We start from the raw sequence: 16,364 nt of genomic DNA, 5'->3' as shown, positions 1-16,364 counted from the left end.
ATTTGCTTAGCTCCCTAAGGGCCCATCACTAATTCACCCCAAACTTTCTGAGAAAAGGCTCCTCTCAATACAGTCGAAACCCTGATACCCCTCCAGCTTACTCCTGGGGGGACGTTCCTCCCGGAGCAGCCGCTCCCCCAGCTTCAGCCCAGACTCTTCTCCCGGAACCTGCTGCGAGCCGTCGCCCCGGTGCCCTTCATTGTCTGCCTGGGGATCCCCTCACCCCTCTCTTGGGTTTGATCCCTCCCGTACTTTCCCTCTTTTCTCATATTTCTCATTTTGGTGGAGCATGTTCTCCAGCAGATTCCTGAGAAAAGGGTGGATGGGAGATAAATTTTTCTGAAATCCTATGTGTCTGAAATGTTTTATTCTAACCTCACACTTGATTTTTAAACTGGGTGTGGAATTTTAGTTTGGAAAAGTTTCCATCAGGAATTTGAAGGCATTGCTGCCTTGTGGTCTAACTTCCAGTGTTGCTGTTGGGATGTTTGTGACCCTTGAGGTTATCCTCTCCCCTGACCCCAGAGGCTATAGGGTCTCTTCTTGGAGCTCAGTGGGCTGAAATTTTCTTGAGATGTACCCTGATATGAGGATTTGCTCAACCAAGGCACTGGGCAGTCAGGGGCCCTCTCACCTGGAAACTCAGCCACGGGAAACTTTGCTCCATTGCGCCTCTAATCGTTTCCTCCTCTCTAATCCTCCTAGGACTCCCGTTAGTTGGATGTTGGACCCTTGGATCAATATTCTAATTTTCTCATTTTTCTCTCCAGATTTTTCTTTCCAAATATGACTTTTAGTTCTAGTTTCTAGAAAATGTTCTCAATTTTATCTTGCTTTTTGTTTGAGTTTTTTCTTCTTGCTAGCATACATTTAATTCTCAAAAAGTTTGTTCTCTGAATGTGTTTTTTTGTCATTCTCTTCTTATTCACAGATGTAATATCTCATTTCTCTGGGGGCCATAATTTAAAAAGCTTTCTTCTGTTTGTTCATTGTCTGTGTTATGCCAGCATCTCTTTTTTGCGGTTTATTTATTTTGGCCACTTTCCCTTTGGAAGATGAAGTGAAGAGCTCCTTCTCCCTGTGCCCCTGGCTCAGGAAGCGGATTAGAAGCTCTGTGTATGGATCTAGGGCTTGTGGACTGGGAACTTAACTTTAATGAACTTTAAGAAATTCTGTCATTTTCTTGGCGACTGTTTTTCTGTTTTCTTAGGTGAGTAAGCTTACCCACAGAGGGATCCAGTCACTGCACATGGCAGTAGGACAAAAGAAGGAAATTAAAGGCATCAGATTGGAAAGGAAGATTTAAAAAGTACTGGAACTAATAAACACATTCAGCAAGTTTTCAGGATACAAAATCAATATACAAAAATCTACTGTATTTTTATATACCAGCAGTAAACAACCTGAAAGGAAGTTTTCAAACATTTATTCATAATAGCATAAAAAGAAGTACTAAGGCATAAATTTTACAAAAGAAGTGCAAGACTTGTGCACCAAAAACTGTAAAACATTGCTGAGAGAAATTAAAGAAAATTTAAGTAAATTGAGAGATGTTTCATGTTCATTGATTGAAAGCTTCAATATTACTAAGATGGCAATTCTTCCCAAATTGATTCAAGATTAAGCACAATGCCTATCAAAATCCCAGCAGGCTTTTTTTTCGACCTGGACAAGCTGATCCTAAGGTTTATACAAAAATGCAAAGAACTCAGAATACCATTTTTAAAAAACAGTTTTTAAAAAGAAGAACAAAGCTGGGCGACTTACCTTTCCAGATTTCAAAATGTGCTAACCACACTGTTGCCTATGGATAGGCATACAGATCAAGGGAACAGAATCGAGAGTCCAGAAATAAACCCTTATATTTATGGTCAACTGATTTTTGACAAAGGTGCCAAGGCAATTCAATGGGGTGAGGATAGTCTTTTCAACAAACGGTGCTGGGGCAGTTGGCTATCCATGTGCAAATAGATGAATTTAGGCTCTCACTTCACACCATGTACCAGAAAAACCTGAAAATAAATCATAGACCTAAATGTGAAAGCTAAAATTTTAAAATTTCTCAAAGAAAACATAGGAGGGAATCTTCGTGGAACTGGGTTAGGCAAAGAGTTTAGAGATGACACCAAAAGTACAATCCAGATAAGAAAACTTTGATAAGTTGTACTTCATAAAAATTTTTGCACCTGAAAAGACACTATTAGGGAAATGAAAAGATAAGCCACAGACTGGAAGAAAATATTTGGAAATCATATGTCTGGTAAAGGATTTGTATCCAGAATATATAATGGCCTCTTAAAATTCAATAAGGAGAAATCAAACAATCCAATTAAAATTTGGGTGAAAGATTTGCACACACATTTCAACAAAAGAAATACAAATAACAAATAATGACATGAAAAAATGTTCAACATAATTAGCCTTTAGGGAAATGTGACTCAAAATGACAGTGAAATACCATATCACATCCGCTAGGATTTCTATAATAATAAAGAGAAAATAAGTGTTGGTGAGAATAGGGGAAACTGGAACTCTCATATTTTTCTGTTGGGAATATAAAATAGTGCAGCCACTTTTGGACAACAGTTTGACAACTTCTTAAAATGTTAAAACTAAACTTGCCATGCAACCCAGCAATTCCACTCCTAGATATCTACCTAAGAGGAACAAAATCTTATGTTCACACAACAATATGTATGTGAATATTTATAAAACATTATTCAAAATAGCCTAAAATAAGAATCACTTGAAATATCCATCACTGATTGTTTCCGTTTGCTAATGCTGCTGTTTTGCAAAATACCAGAAATGCGGCTGGCGTCTTCTTGCTCCCAGGTTGCATTTCAAAATGGCATCAGCTTTCAACGCCTATCTTCAAAATGTGTCTCTCAGCTTGCGTCTGGGTCTGTGTGGCTCTTTTTAAAGTACTCCAGTAACCAATCAAGGTCCATCAGGTATGGGGCCACACCTGATGGGAACATCCAATCAAGAGGTCACACCCCAATCAAAAAGATTAATCAATCTGCCCCCACAAGATTGCATCAAAGGACATGGTTTTTTCTGGGGGGCATAATATATACAAACTGGCACGCTGCTGAATGGATAAACAAAAAGTGGTATGTCCACACGATGGAAAGCTATTCAGCAATTAAAAAGGAATGAGCTGTTGATTATACTGCAACATGAATAAACTTTGAGAACATTTTGTAAACTGAAAGGAGTTAGTCACTAAGAACCACATGTTGTGTGATTCGATTTATATGAAGTTTCCAGGAAAGGCAAATCTAGAGAGACAGTGGTTGCCTGGGGACTGGGGACCAGAAAAGAGATCATTTGCAAATGGGCACAAGGTGTCTTCTGGGGGTGAGCGAAAGGTTCAAAAACTGGACTCAGGTTATGGTTGCACAACTTTAAATTTACTAATTCATTGATGTCTACACTTAAAATGGGTGAAGTTTATTATATATAAATTATATCTTAATAAAATTAGTTAAAAATCAGCCTAAGAGCTTGGAGGAAGAGCAGCTAAATGTTCGCTCACCGGGCCAAGGCAAAGAGGCATTTCACATGCATCTCGAGGAGGAGCAGGAGCAAACCTGTCTGTCCCCAGGGGAGGAGCAGGAAACCAGCCCGGGTCCAGGGCCCTGCCCTCCTACCGACCTCCAGCCCAAGAGCAACCACGAACGTAAGGCAGCACGTGATGCTCACCAGGCAGAGGTGGTCTCCAGTGGGCCCCAGCGACCCCCTCCCCTTGCATGTGGGTGGACTTACTGGCAGAATTCTAATGAATAAATGCCATGAACAATGGGATATTATTTTAATAAAGAGACCCTGGCTTCCCTCTTGGGTGCTCCCCTTTCACAAGCCATTGTTAACAGATAAAGCCATCGACAGAACTAGAGTCAAAGGTGACCCAGATGTTGAAACTGTCAGGATATGTTGAAACTAAAGAGAGAGACATTAAAATATGTTAAAGGATATGATGGAAAAAGTGGACATGCATGAATCGATAAGGAAGTTCGGTAGAGAGAAGGAAACTATAAGAGTGAAAAATGCTAAATATAAGCACAGTGATATCAGACCTGCAGAATTCCTTCAAGAGCTCAACATAGCCGAAGAAATACTCAGTGAACTTGAACATAAGTAAATAGACATTACCCAAATCTGAAATACAAAAAGAAAAAAAAAGTGGGGAAAAAATTCCAGCATCTAAGAGCTGTGGGACAGTATCAAATGATCTAACATATGTCAATTGGAGTCCAAGGAAGAGAAGGGAGAGAAAACAGAACAAAAAAATTTTTGAAAACATAAAGGCTGAGAATTTTCCAAAAGTATTCAGAGACATCAAACCACATATCCAAGAACCTCAGTGAATCACAAGCAGAATAAATCCCAACAACGACAAAAGATACATCGTAGTCCAGCTGGTGAAAACCAGAGATAAAGAGAAAATCTCAAAGGCAGCCAGAGATAAAAGAAACATGACACAGAGAAGAACAAAAAGAAAACTTAGAGCCGACTTCTCATCAGAAAACATGCCAGCCAGAAGAAAATGGGATACCATCTTTAAAGTACTGGGAAAAAAACTTTTAATCCATGAATTCTATAACCAGTGAAAATCTCTCTTGGAAATGAAAGTGAAATAAATGTATTTTTAGACAAACAAAAAGAGGGAGAATCCATTGCTAGTAGATCTGTACTCCAAGACATATTAAAGGAAGTTCTTCTGGAAGAATGAGTATTGTATCAGCCAGAATTTTGGATTTACATAAAGAAATGAAAGGCAATTGAATTATGAAAAATAATAGTAAGTATAAAATACTGTTTTTCTTGTTTTTAATCAACTCAAAAGATAACTGATTATCTAAACTAAAAAATAGTAACATTGTATTGTGGGGTGTTTAACATACATAAAAATAAAAATATATGACATCAGCTGCACAAAGGATGGGGAAGGAATTGGAAGTAGTCTTTGAAGATCGTTATGTATACATGGTGTATTGATTAGTGGAACTTGCGTATTGGAAACCTATTTAAAAAAAAGAGATATGACTAATAAGCCAATGATGGAGATGGAAAAGAACTATAAAAAAATACACACTGCAGCCAAAAAGCTGGGAGGATAAGAAGAAAAATAGAACAAAGAACAGATTGGACAGCAGAAAACAACTAACAAGACGGTAGATTTAAAGTTAAATAAAAATGGTATAAACACCTAAATTAAAAGGCAAGATGGTTAATTTGGAAGAAAAAGCAAGACCTAACTATTGTCTGCAAGAAACCTCTTTCTATATAAAGACATAGATAGGTTAAAAATAAGAGGATGCAAAATGATACAACGTGTAAACACTGAACAAAGAAAAACCGGAGTGGCTATATTGGTATTGAACATGGCAGACTTTGGAACAAGGACTCCTTCTCGGGTAAAGAGGGACTTGACATAATGATGAACAGCCAACTTGCCAGGAAGACGTAACAGTGTAACAATTCTCAAGTATATGCTTGGAATAACAGAACTTTAAAATGCTGGGAGCAAAACTGACAGAACACAAAGGAAAACTAAATCGTTAGTTGGAGGAGCAGGTTTCAACGCCGTTCTCTCGGTCATCAGTAGAACAAGAAGACAGAAAGTTTGGCAATCGAAAACCTAACAACATCAACCAAACTGACATTTATTCAGCTCTCCACCCAATATCAGCAGGATCTGCTTTCTTTTCAAGTGCACATGGAAAGTTCGCCGAGGAGGCAGTGTTCTGGGTTAAAACACAAATCTTAACAAGTTTAAAAGGATTTAAATTTTATTAAGTGTGTTCTCTAACCACAACAGAAGTAAAATAGAATTCAATAATGGAAAGATAAATGGGAAATCCCCAAATGTTTTACTATTAAACAATACTTATAAATAACCAGTGGGTCAAAGAGCAATCACAAGAGAATTAAGAAAGTATTTTGAATTGAATGAAATGAAAACACAGCGTATCAAAATTTGTGGGATGCAGCTGAAACCATGTTTATAGGGATTATAGCATTTCTTTCTTTGTGAATGTCAGGCAGTCGGTGCTGGTTTTCCCGCCGATGCTGCCCGTCATCCTGGGCGCCGTGGGGTGTGGGCCTCGACGTCACCGTGCCAGGAGGCTGTCGGGGATGGGGCCTCTCACAGTCAGTCATTTCCCGAAACCAGGGTGTGTGGGCACAGGCAGGCACCCCAGGGAGGGCGATGCGTGTGCCAGGGGGCTGGTGGCCACTGATGAGAGCAAGGTCCGGGGCTCCTGCTGCGGCCCGGCCAGCACGTGGCACCATGGGTGCAGGCAGGCCCGCCCCTGGGGAGTTAGGTGCACGCTGCACGAGTGGCCAGTGCACACCGGGTCTGGAAAGGCTGGTCAGGTGAGGGGGCGACTGAGTCAGTGGGTGGGTGACCAGGGTCCTGGACACTCACCTTTCGATCCAGTGAGGTTGCAAGGTGCCAGGTCTCTCGTTCTGCTTCAGTAAATTACCCCAAAACACAGCCATGCCATGGGCCCAGAACTTGTACACGCTGTGCCTGAAACTTGCCAGCTCCTTGGGGTCCTGCCTGCCTGCCCTGGGCAGCACGTAACTTGCATCTCTACCTGGCTCCGTTTTGCCCACTGCTCATCCCCACATGGGAGCAGGTGATCAACACTGTATGTTGAATGGATTTCAATGAGTGGCCAGAGCGTGGGGCTCCTCTCAGCTCCTTGGTGGCCGAGCCCCTGGTATTTGGGGGCCTGCTCGTCCCAGCCCTTCCAGCCCTTGACCCCTGGAACAGGGTGCCAAGAGGATGGCTGTGGCCACCTGGGGTCCCAGTGAGCCCCTGGGCTGTCCCTGGTTTGCCGGGAGCCCGAAGGGGCTAGCAGGGCCAGGAGCCTGGGCAGGAGGTGCCCCCAGGGCAGGCTGGGCAACCAGAGACCCCAAGTGGGGAGTGCAGGCCCAGAGGATGAGATGCCAGAAGGAAGCCCCAAAGACAAACAGGCCCCTGCAGCCCCTGCCAGGGTGGGGCCTGGACACAGCTGGGGTGGGAGTGGGGGCTCCCAGGCGGGGAGCAATCAAAGCTCCTGCTGGAGAAACCAGACCCCTGCCCAGAAGGGGATAGTGAGTAGGACCTGTAGGGCCAGAGGGGGGTCTCCATCAGGTCCACTCAAATCCCTCAGGGGGTCAGGAAGTGGCCTCCCTGACACCCAGGCCTGGGTCTTCAGCGCCCCAGTGCCCCGAGGTTTTGGGAAGGGGAGCAGGAGCTTGGGAGGGCCCCGGGCTCACCCCTCCTCTGTGCTCACCCCGCACAGGGTGCCTGGGCAAGCCCACCCGCTGGGTTTCTTGGCTGAATTTTCAGGACAAGCGAGAGTAGAGTGACCGCGAGTCCCCACACACAGGCCCAGGCCTCGTCTCCCTCCCGGGCCCTGCTCTGGGTCCTGTGGCCCCTGGATGCCTCCATTCCCCCACCCCACCCCGGCACCCAGCCAGTGGGGGGCAAGCTCCAAGGGGGGGCCCAGGCTGCGCTGGGGGAGGCGGCCCTGGGCTGCAGCCAGCTGGAGACACACTTGTCGGGCAGGCAGCGACTTCACTCATAAATGTGCTGCTGAAATGCATGCTCTGGCTGTTACTAAAAGCTCCACAAAACTCAAGAATTACAGGCAAAAGGCCATGCCCACATTCCCATAAAAATCAGTGCTTTACTCATTGTTCCCTGTCTCCGGGCTGTCGGGGTGGCCAGTTTGAGCAGAATTCTCAGACAGCAGTGAGGACAGCCCCATGAAGAGTGCTGAGGAAATCCGCTCGGACTGCCCAGCAGGGCGGGCTGCACCGTGGAGCAGTAGCCTGCGCTACCCACCGGGTTCTCACCGGGGAGATCTGCTTCAACAGTGCTGGGAAAGGGTGCTTTTTCTCAGATGGCACCGCGCAGTGTGCAGCCAGAACGGCTTCATCGATCACACGTAGACCCTTCATCACACGTAGGCCACCCGTGGCGAATCTGGGTGCCCCGGCGCCAGCCGCCCTGCTCTTTCCCTGCGTACTTGCTCCCCAAGGAGCAAACCCTTAATGCAGGGGTGCCTGTGCCGCCCCAGGACACACCCAGGCCCTCAGGGAGTGCACGTGGCACGTGGCTCCAGCCCTGGAGCTGCGTTGGGAACCCTGGCAAGCTCACTGAAAATCGCGAGCTTTCAAATCTCCTGAGGCACGGGCCAATTGAATCGGCTCCCTGCCGGGGTGCTCTGTGCACCTGTGTTTGTTTTTCTCCCCTTTTCATAAGAACTGGGGAATAACATCTGTGCAATAAAGGGCACCCATCTGAAGGAAAAGCTCGATGACTTCTGAAACGTGTCCACCCTGATCAAGATATAGGGCACCTGCAGGCCCCGTGCACGCTGACACCTGTTCCTTCCCATCGACTGCTGTCGCCCGTCCTTGAGCTTCACAGAAACCGACCCCGCAGCATGCAGCGCACAGACATGTGTCAGTGTATTTACCCTTCACTCTGTTGAAGGACATCTGAATTGTTGCAGTGTTGGCTGCTGTGATGTTCCTGTCGTGCCTTTGGCGGATCCGTGTGCTCACCTCTCCCAGGGGTGGCTACGTAGGAGGAAAATTGCTGGCTCGTCAGGGAGGCGTCAGCTTCACTCTAGAAGATGCCACCAGTCAGCTGTCGAAAGGGCTGCATCGGTGTCCACGCCTGCCAGCAGCGCTCAGCGTCCATGTCACCCCACGTCCTCCCCGGTATCCACATCGTCACCTTCCAACAACCACAAACAAAAACTCGCCATTCAGGTGACCCGTTGAACGTTGTCTTCTGTAAAGCTCCCGTTCACGCCTTTGGCCCAATTTTAGATTGAGGTGTCGTTCTTCTTGTGATATGTATAAATCCTTTCTGTATTCTCGGCGCATGTCCTTCATCGGCCTTGTTTTTTGCAAACCTTCTCTCTGAGGCCAGCCCCATTATTTTCTTATGATGTCTTTGATGAGCAGAGTTCTTGATTTTAACAAAGTCCAATCTGTCGACTTCTCTTATGTGCTATTTGTGTCCTGTTGAAAAAAACTTCTGTTTAACCCAAGGTCAGGAAGATATTCTCCTATGTTGTCTTCCAGATGCTCGAGTGTTTTTCTCTTCACATTTAATCCATGTTAGATTTTCCCTAATTTCTCTTAGGGAATTGCTCTTTGTAATTTTCAGTGTAGAGGTTGTGCATATCTTTTATACTTATTCCTAGGAATCTGATCTTTTATGCTATTGTAAATGGTATTGCATTTGAAAACTTTTAAATATAATTTTTATTTTTTTGTTGCTAATATGTAGAAATACAATAGATTTTTCATATGGACTTCTCATCTTGCAGCCTTGCTAAATTCACTTACTAATTCTAATAGTTTGTAGATTCTTTTAGATTTTCTTTGTACATGATCATGTCAGTTGTGTCATCTGTGAACAAAAACAGCTTGATTCTTCCTTTCCAATCTTAGACCCTTTATTTCATTTTCTTGCCTTAATGAACTTGCTAAGATCTCCAGTAAAATTTTGAATAAAAGTGCTGATAGTATAGATCCCTTGGCATATTCCAACCTCAGGGTGAAAGCACCCAATATTTCCCTGTGGAGTATGATGTGAATTTAGGTTTTTGGTAAGACCTTTTATCGGATTAAGAAGATCCCCCTTTGTTCCTAATTTACTACGAATATTTTTTATCATGAATGGGTATGAACTTTTATCATATGTTTGTTTCTGAATATATTGAGATGATTATGTTACTTTCTTTATCTTATTGAGATGATTACATTAATTTATTTTCAAATGGTCATGATATATCATCCTTTTTATATATTACTGGATTTAGGATTATTTTTCTTTTCTTGTAATGTCCTTGCCAGGTTTTGTTGTCAAGGTTTTGCTCTCTTCATAAAATGATTGCAGAGCTATTTCCCTTGATCTGCTCCCTCAGTGAGTCTGTTTCATTTTGGGGTCATTTCTTCCTTAACTATTTGGAAGAATTCACCACTGAAGCCATTCAAGTCTGGAGTTTCTTTGTGTCTTTAACCTAAATTCAGTATCTGCAATAAATTAGGATATTCAGATTTTCTATTTCTTCTTATGTCAAGTTTGGTAAAAAGGATTTTCCAAGGAATTTGCCAAAATCTATTTTGAAATTTATTGACATTAAATTTTCATAATATCTTCTTACTATATCTGCAGAATCTGTTATGAGTACCCTTTCTCATTCCCGATATTGGTGATTTGTGTTCTCTTTCTCCCTCTTGTTCTCTCTCACTCTTTCTCTTTAGCTACTACTTTTAGTAGTATTCTATTAGCAATTATGTAGAACATTTTAAATGCATCTGTAAATTACTACTCTCTATTGTAAGTTAGTAATTTTGCTCCATCCCAAGCAATTCGAGACCCTTACAGCAGTGACCTTTACCTCCACGTGGGGCTCCCGCATGTGCATCCCTCGTCCTGGCATCCTACTTCCACAGTGTAGACCTCATTCAGTGTCTGCTCCCACGGTGTAGACCTCGTTCAGCGTCTGCTCTCGCGGTGTAGACCTCGTTCAGCGTCTGTTCCTGCGGTGTAGACCTCATTCAGTGTCTGTTCCCACAGTGTAGACCTCATTCAGTGTCTGCTCCCACGGTGTAGACCTCGTTCAGCATCTGCTCCTGCGGTGTAGACCTCATTCAGCTTCTGGAGTTGCCAACTGCAGGCTACATCTCAGACCAGCTGCTCCACCGTGCCTGGAACCAGGAGTTCCTGGGCATCAGCATTTTCAAGGCTTCTGGGAGGATTCCAGTGTGAAGCCAGGGCTGGGTGCCACCCTCTCGCCACAGCCTCACTGGCATATTTCCTACGATTGTGGAGTCCAAGGCCTCCTGTCACAGTAAAACTCCTCAAAGAGCTGATTCCCAGGCCCGCAGCACACTCCAGCGTCTCTAGGACATTGGGAGGACATGAGCTTGGCCTAAACTGTCACGTTTCTCTCTGTCTACAAACCCTTAGACCCCGTGTGGGGGTGACTGAGGCTTGGGGGCCTTTGTGTTCCGGCACCCTCTGTGGAGACCCCCCAGCCAGCCCCTCCCAGGGCCTCTGCTCTCTGGGCCTCACCTCGGACAGTGGGAGGCCCTGCATCTCGTCTGGGGGTGCTCCTTCCCCTGCTGCTCTGCCCACTTCCAGCCCTCGGTGGTGGGGTGCTGGGGAGCTGGGGTGCTGGGGCGGCTTCCTTCTCTCATCAACTCCTGAGGCCCTTCCAGGAGCCCCCCTGCTGGGAAGGTGAGGCCCACCTGGAAAGCACATCACACTCTCCTCACCTCCAACACACCACTGGCGAGCGGCAGCCTTCTCTGACTCGTGGGGTGCTTTCGTGTGCTCACACTTCCCCCTGTGGAGCCAGGAGCCCCCAGGCAAAGGCCCATGGAGGAGGGGGGTCCCGAGAGGCAGATCTCTCTGGAAGCCAACAGAGGTGGCCCTGGTGGGACCCTCACCTTATGCCCCAGCCTGTGGAAGGAGTCCTGCTTTGTGGGAGCTGCATCGGAGACCCTGCCAGCCCAGGGCTGTCCCTCCCTAGGGTCCTGGCTGTGGGCTGATGGTCCCTCTGCTGCTGCCACAGGCTCCTCTGCAGGCCGAGGCCCGGGCAGCCTGGGGGGAGCAGCTGTGGCTGTGAGCAACCTCATGGGGCTGCAGTGGAGCCCCTGGGTGGGTCTCGCTGGCACTTGTGGGGCAGGCACCAAGGCTGCCACAGGACGGGTTAGAGCGTGTCTGTGTGCTTCTTACCGAACTGGGGGGAGGGTGCAAAATGCAGGTGCCCAGGCCCCATCTGGAGAGTCTGGTTCTGAGCATCTGGGGCCCGGCCTGTCTCCGCCACTCTGATGCTGAGAGTCTGGGGCCACGACCTAGGTGCTCCGAGTTAGGAGGGGGGCTGTGAGCGGGGCTGTGAGGAGGGGGTGTCTTCTCCCTGGCCAGGGAAGTCCACGTCCTTTGGTGGTCGGCCCCCCCAACCCAAGCAGCTTCCCATGGGTCTCCCCTGGCCCCTGGACCCCCTGCACGGGCGGGACCCAGCCACTGCCAGCGCCCTGCTGTGCCCTCAGGGGCTTCCTCCTTCCATGTTGCTCCTGTGGCGGTGGGTGGCACCTCTTAAGCACAGGCCTCGTGCTGCGGCTTTCCCCGGTGCCGTGGAGTCCAGCGGCCCCTGGAGCACGTCCTCCATGGAAGCCGTCTCTGGGGAGGCCGGTCCGGGGCTGAGCTCTGGAGTGCAAAGCCGAGCGCCCTAACTGGGCATCACGTGTGCCTCTGCCAGGGCCCCCGCTGCGCACGCTGCACTCGCGTGTCCTTGGGCACCTGCGTGTGCCAGGCCGTGCCCGGGAGCCGACCGCGGAGCTGGCAGGCGGAGGTGGGCCTTGGCCTGGGGGCTTCACCTTTCCAAAGACAAACACGGGGGGAGGCTGCTAGGGATAAACGGGGTCATAGGCAGCGCCCAGCCCAGGGGACCCATGAAGGTAGGTGTCCGGGGAGGCCAAAGCCACGGAGAGAGCAGGAAGAATGTTCCAGAATGAGGGAGAGCAGCTGCAAAGGACACGGCAGGGCCAGTGGGGCCAGAATCTTGGGAGTGAGAAGCTGGCATGGGGGGCAGGGGCTGCGGGGGGCTCGTGGGAGGAGGGGGCCGTGGTGGGGGACTGAGGGGGGGGCAGCCCATGGGAGGGAGATGGGGGCAGGGGGGCAGGGGGAGCTCACTGGAAGGAGAGGGCAGGGGGCTCGGGGGCTGGGGCTGCTCGTGGGGGACACTGGGGCCTCAGGGCATCAGGGGCAGCTCGTGTGGACGCCAGTGGTGGCAGGGAGGGTCTTGAATCTGACTCCTCGTGCACAGGGGAACCTTTGGTGGGTTTTAAGCCACAGGAGTGATAAGATCTGAGCTTTTGAAGATGACTCTGGTGGCTGGGAGGAGAGCAGCCGAGCTGGGGTGGGGGGAGCATTGGGGTGTGGGGGTGCCATGAGGCTGGGAGGCAGTGTCCCCGGGACTCCATCTGGGGCGTGGCCCTCCAGGACCCCCACGCCTCAGGAGGGGGGACCACAGGCAGCGGGGGGGGGGGGAGGCAGCCGAGGGCGTGCTGAGCTCTGATGCACACTGGACACCCTGCTGTCCACCCTGGAAGGTCCTGGGTGGGAAGGGAGAGCACTGACGGACGTGGTGTCCGTGTGTCCGCACGTCTGTGCCTGCTGTCGGCCTCTCTGGGCCAGCTGGGCACGGCTGCCTGGGGCCGTCAGTTACCGAGTTTGAATCCGGAGAGGCATGGCCTGGAAGCTGCCCACAGCACGGCTGGTGCAGCCAGAGGCCGCCTTCCCAGGGCTGGGGGCCGCCTCCCGCCCGCACACGCAAATGTCACAAGTTTCCGTTGCCTCGAGCAACTGGCTCTGACATGCAGACCCGGCTGAGGGGTCTGGGGGCCGCTGTGAATTTCCCTTCTTGAAGCCGTCAGCCCCGGCCCTCTGCGGCCACGGCCCCTCAGGCTGCTGGGACCACAGGCCTCCCCGGGGCTCTGCCTGCACATCCAAACCGGCTGCGTCAAAAGCAGGTTTCAGCGAGCATCGTGTGTGGAGGCTGCTTCTAAAGCATCTGTGTGTGACGTGTGACCGTCAGGCCACAGGACCTGGCTGCCTTTTAATATGATTTTAGTTTCATGATCTCCCTGTTTACTAATTTGCCGTTGCCTCTTTCTGCGTCTCTGAGTGCTCGAGTAAATGGGAGTTGAGCAATTAAGGCCTTCTTCCCGTCCATTCAGCTCATTGCCTGCCCTTAGTTCTGCGAGCTGAGCTCATGAGACCTCTCTTCTCCTCGTTTCCAAGCTTCAGCAGGTGGCTAATTCATTAGCTTAGTTTAACCTTTCACAGCAAAGAAAGCAGCCGGCTCTCCATTCTGCTTTGTCGTTTGAAAATGTGCCTTTAAACCGAGTGACTCATTCCCAAAGACATTCCCTTTTTGTAAGTCGGTGTCATTGGTAACGAAGCCCCAAGTGCAGAGTGTGTCTGCAGAAGGGGCAGCAGCTGGGGCACAGTGGGTGCCTGCCCCTCCATGGCGCCCCCGGAGTAGTGGGGTGCTGGAGGGCCGTGCTCTGTGCTTTAAGGAGGAGGGGCCTGTGTAAAGGGGGCCCTCGGCTGACCGCACCCCCCTTGGGCAGGCGCAGGTAGCTCAGTGCATCGTCTGCCCTGGCGCTGGGGGGGCTCTCTGGGCGCTGCCAGGCAACGACAGCCCTGCAGCCACTGGGACCCCTGCCGCCAGTTTCCATGGTGACCTCAGATCTGTGCTCTGCAGCTTGTGACTGTGTTCTGTTCTCCTTGTAGATGGAGGAGATAAAATTTAAAGACAGAGCAGTCTTCGTGCTGGAGAGAGAGTTAGGGGCCCAGGCCGGGCACGCCCAGAGGCTGCAGCTCCAAAAAGAGGCTCTAGATGAGCAGCTGTCGCAGGCCAGAGAGGCTGACCGGCACCTGGGCAGCCCCAGACGCGAGCTTCCTCACGCGAGCGGTGCAGGAGACGCCGCAGACCACTCGGGATTCCCTGTAAGCAGCCCCTCACTTCTCCTGGGCACGGCAGAGGCGCAGACGGCGCGGGGTGGGGCTGGGTGGCCTGCCTGGGGGCAGCTCCTCCTGAGCCCAGAGCCCACGTCGAGCCAGAGCCCCCCGCCTCGGGACCCTGGGCTGCCCCTGAGCTGATCTGGCTTTGGCGACCGCAGTGGACAGCTCTCCGTCCACCCTTCCTTGCTGACGTGGCTGCCTTAGGTTCGCCCTCCCGCTGGCCCCCGAGACTGCAGGCTTCCCCGGGGCCGGGCAGGTGGGTGGGGAGCGTGCCGCACAGTGCCCCTGCCCGTGGCTGGCGGGAGAGGCGACTGGTCTGAGCACCTGTTGCCTCCGTCCCCGGCGCCTCTGCCTTCCCACCGGGAGCAGCTCGGCTTTGACCCACCCGCACGGATTCTGGCTCTCATGTCACCAGGCACCCTCCCACCAGCTTTCCGTGTGACCATGCCACTTCTCCGCCCTCCCTGGGCTGCGTGGGACAGCGGGGCGGGAGCTCCGGTGCATGTGGCTGCAGCATGCACCCCCGTCTCATTGCTGACCCTCATCCAGAGTCCTTCGGGAGGGGTCTGGGCTATCCCGGGAGAAAGTCTGACTTCCACAGACCCTGTGCCCTCCTTCGTTCTGTGGCCCCGAGCCTCTCCTGCACCTGTCGAGTGAGGATCTTGACTCACGTCCAGAATCTTCCTGGACGTTGTTTGCTTTGCGTGTGAGGCTATGTTGGAGCCGAGGCAGCCCCAGGGCGGTGACATTTCCAGAATAGAAAGTGACAGTTGATAATCTTACTACACTTCCGCTGGCTGAGATGAATTAAAACCGGCGTCTCCTGCTCTGGCACTTGAGAGACGATTGTGTTTAACTCCAGAGAGATTTTGAAAGTGGATTAAAATGTTCACACTGGTTTTCAAATGCAGCTCCAGTGGTCCCCAAAGTAACCTTTAAGAAACTCAATTCGAGGGGAGCATACTTCTTGGGAAACAAAGTTTTGCAGGTCGTAAATGAATAGACATCTTTTCCTGTGCTCTTGCTATAGGACTAGAGACAAAACCTCCCGTCTGGCAGGGTAGGGCAGACCCCTGCCCGAGGTCCGCAGCAACGAGGCAGCCGAGAGGAAAACATGCAACTGGCTTTCAATGTTTTCTTGGCTCCCACCGCCCAGGGCACCTGCATTTGTGCTCGCTTTCCTCCCACATCTGCATCCTTCCAGACATTTCCGCTGGGTTTCTGTTCCCATCATACGTTTGCCGTGGCCATTGTCCCCTGGAGGGGCCGCACCTGCCCTCCAGCCGTGTGAATCCAGCGCGGTCATGAGGCACATGTTTCTGGCTTCCGCGGCGAGCTGGGTCGCGGGAGGCTTTGCAGCCAGGGTCTTTGAGCCGTTATTTGCAGTTGATTTTTGTTTCAGGAACAGCAGTTGGATGAAAAGGATGCCCGGCGCTTCCAGCTTAAAATTGCCGAGCTAAGTGCGATCATTCGGAAGCTGGAGGACCGCAACGCCCTGCTGTCGGAGGAAAGGAACGAGCTGGTGAGTGGACTCGGAGGACGGCCGCGGAGGGGGCAGTGGGGCGTCCACTCCCGGGCTTCCTGTGCAGGGAGGGGGTCTGGCACGGCCGGGCCTAAAGAGGCCTGGCATCTTGGCGGGTGAGCCTCAGGCCCACCCATGGCCGGGTGCAGACGGCGCCTTCCCATCAGCTACATTGTGGTTCTGTCAGCCGCCCACATGGGTGCAGAGCTGACCTGGCCTGAGGTTCCGGGAGGTTCCGACGGCACCGGGCTCTGGATGTCAGTGTAAGGCTCACCCGCATCC

The 16,364-nt window shown here is 50.3% G+C and overlaps 1 protein-coding gene across 17 annotated transcripts in view; it reads left to right on the top strand.

The window, feature by feature from the left end:
- Positions 1–16,364, top strand: part of JAKMIP3 (Janus kinase and microtubule interacting protein 3) — a 122,586-nt gene that overhangs the window by 61,698 nt on the left and 44,524 nt on the right. For 12 of the 17 annotated variants that reach the window (XM_037804855.1, XM_037804854.1, XM_037804860.1 and 9 more), the window contains 2 exons: positions 14,330–14,545; positions 15,963–16,082. In XM_037804855.1, coding sequence (XP_037660783.1) covers positions 14,330–14,545; positions 15,963–16,082 — 336 coding nt within the window. The remainder of the gene's footprint in view (positions 1–14,329; positions 14,546–15,962; positions 16,083–16,364) is intronic. The other 5 variants (XM_037804865.1, XM_037804859.1, XM_037804869.1 and 2 more) reach the window with 3 other exon arrangements.

Source organism: Choloepus didactylus, chromosome 15, assembly GCF_015220235.1.
Source record: "Choloepus didactylus isolate mChoDid1 chromosome 15, mChoDid1.pri, whole genome shotgun sequence".
Classification (NCBI taxonomy): Eukaryota; Metazoa; Chordata; class Mammalia; order Pilosa; family Megalonychidae; genus Choloepus; species Choloepus didactylus.
Note: the sequence above shows the minus strand (reverse complement) of the source record. Positions and strands in the feature narration are given on the sequence as shown.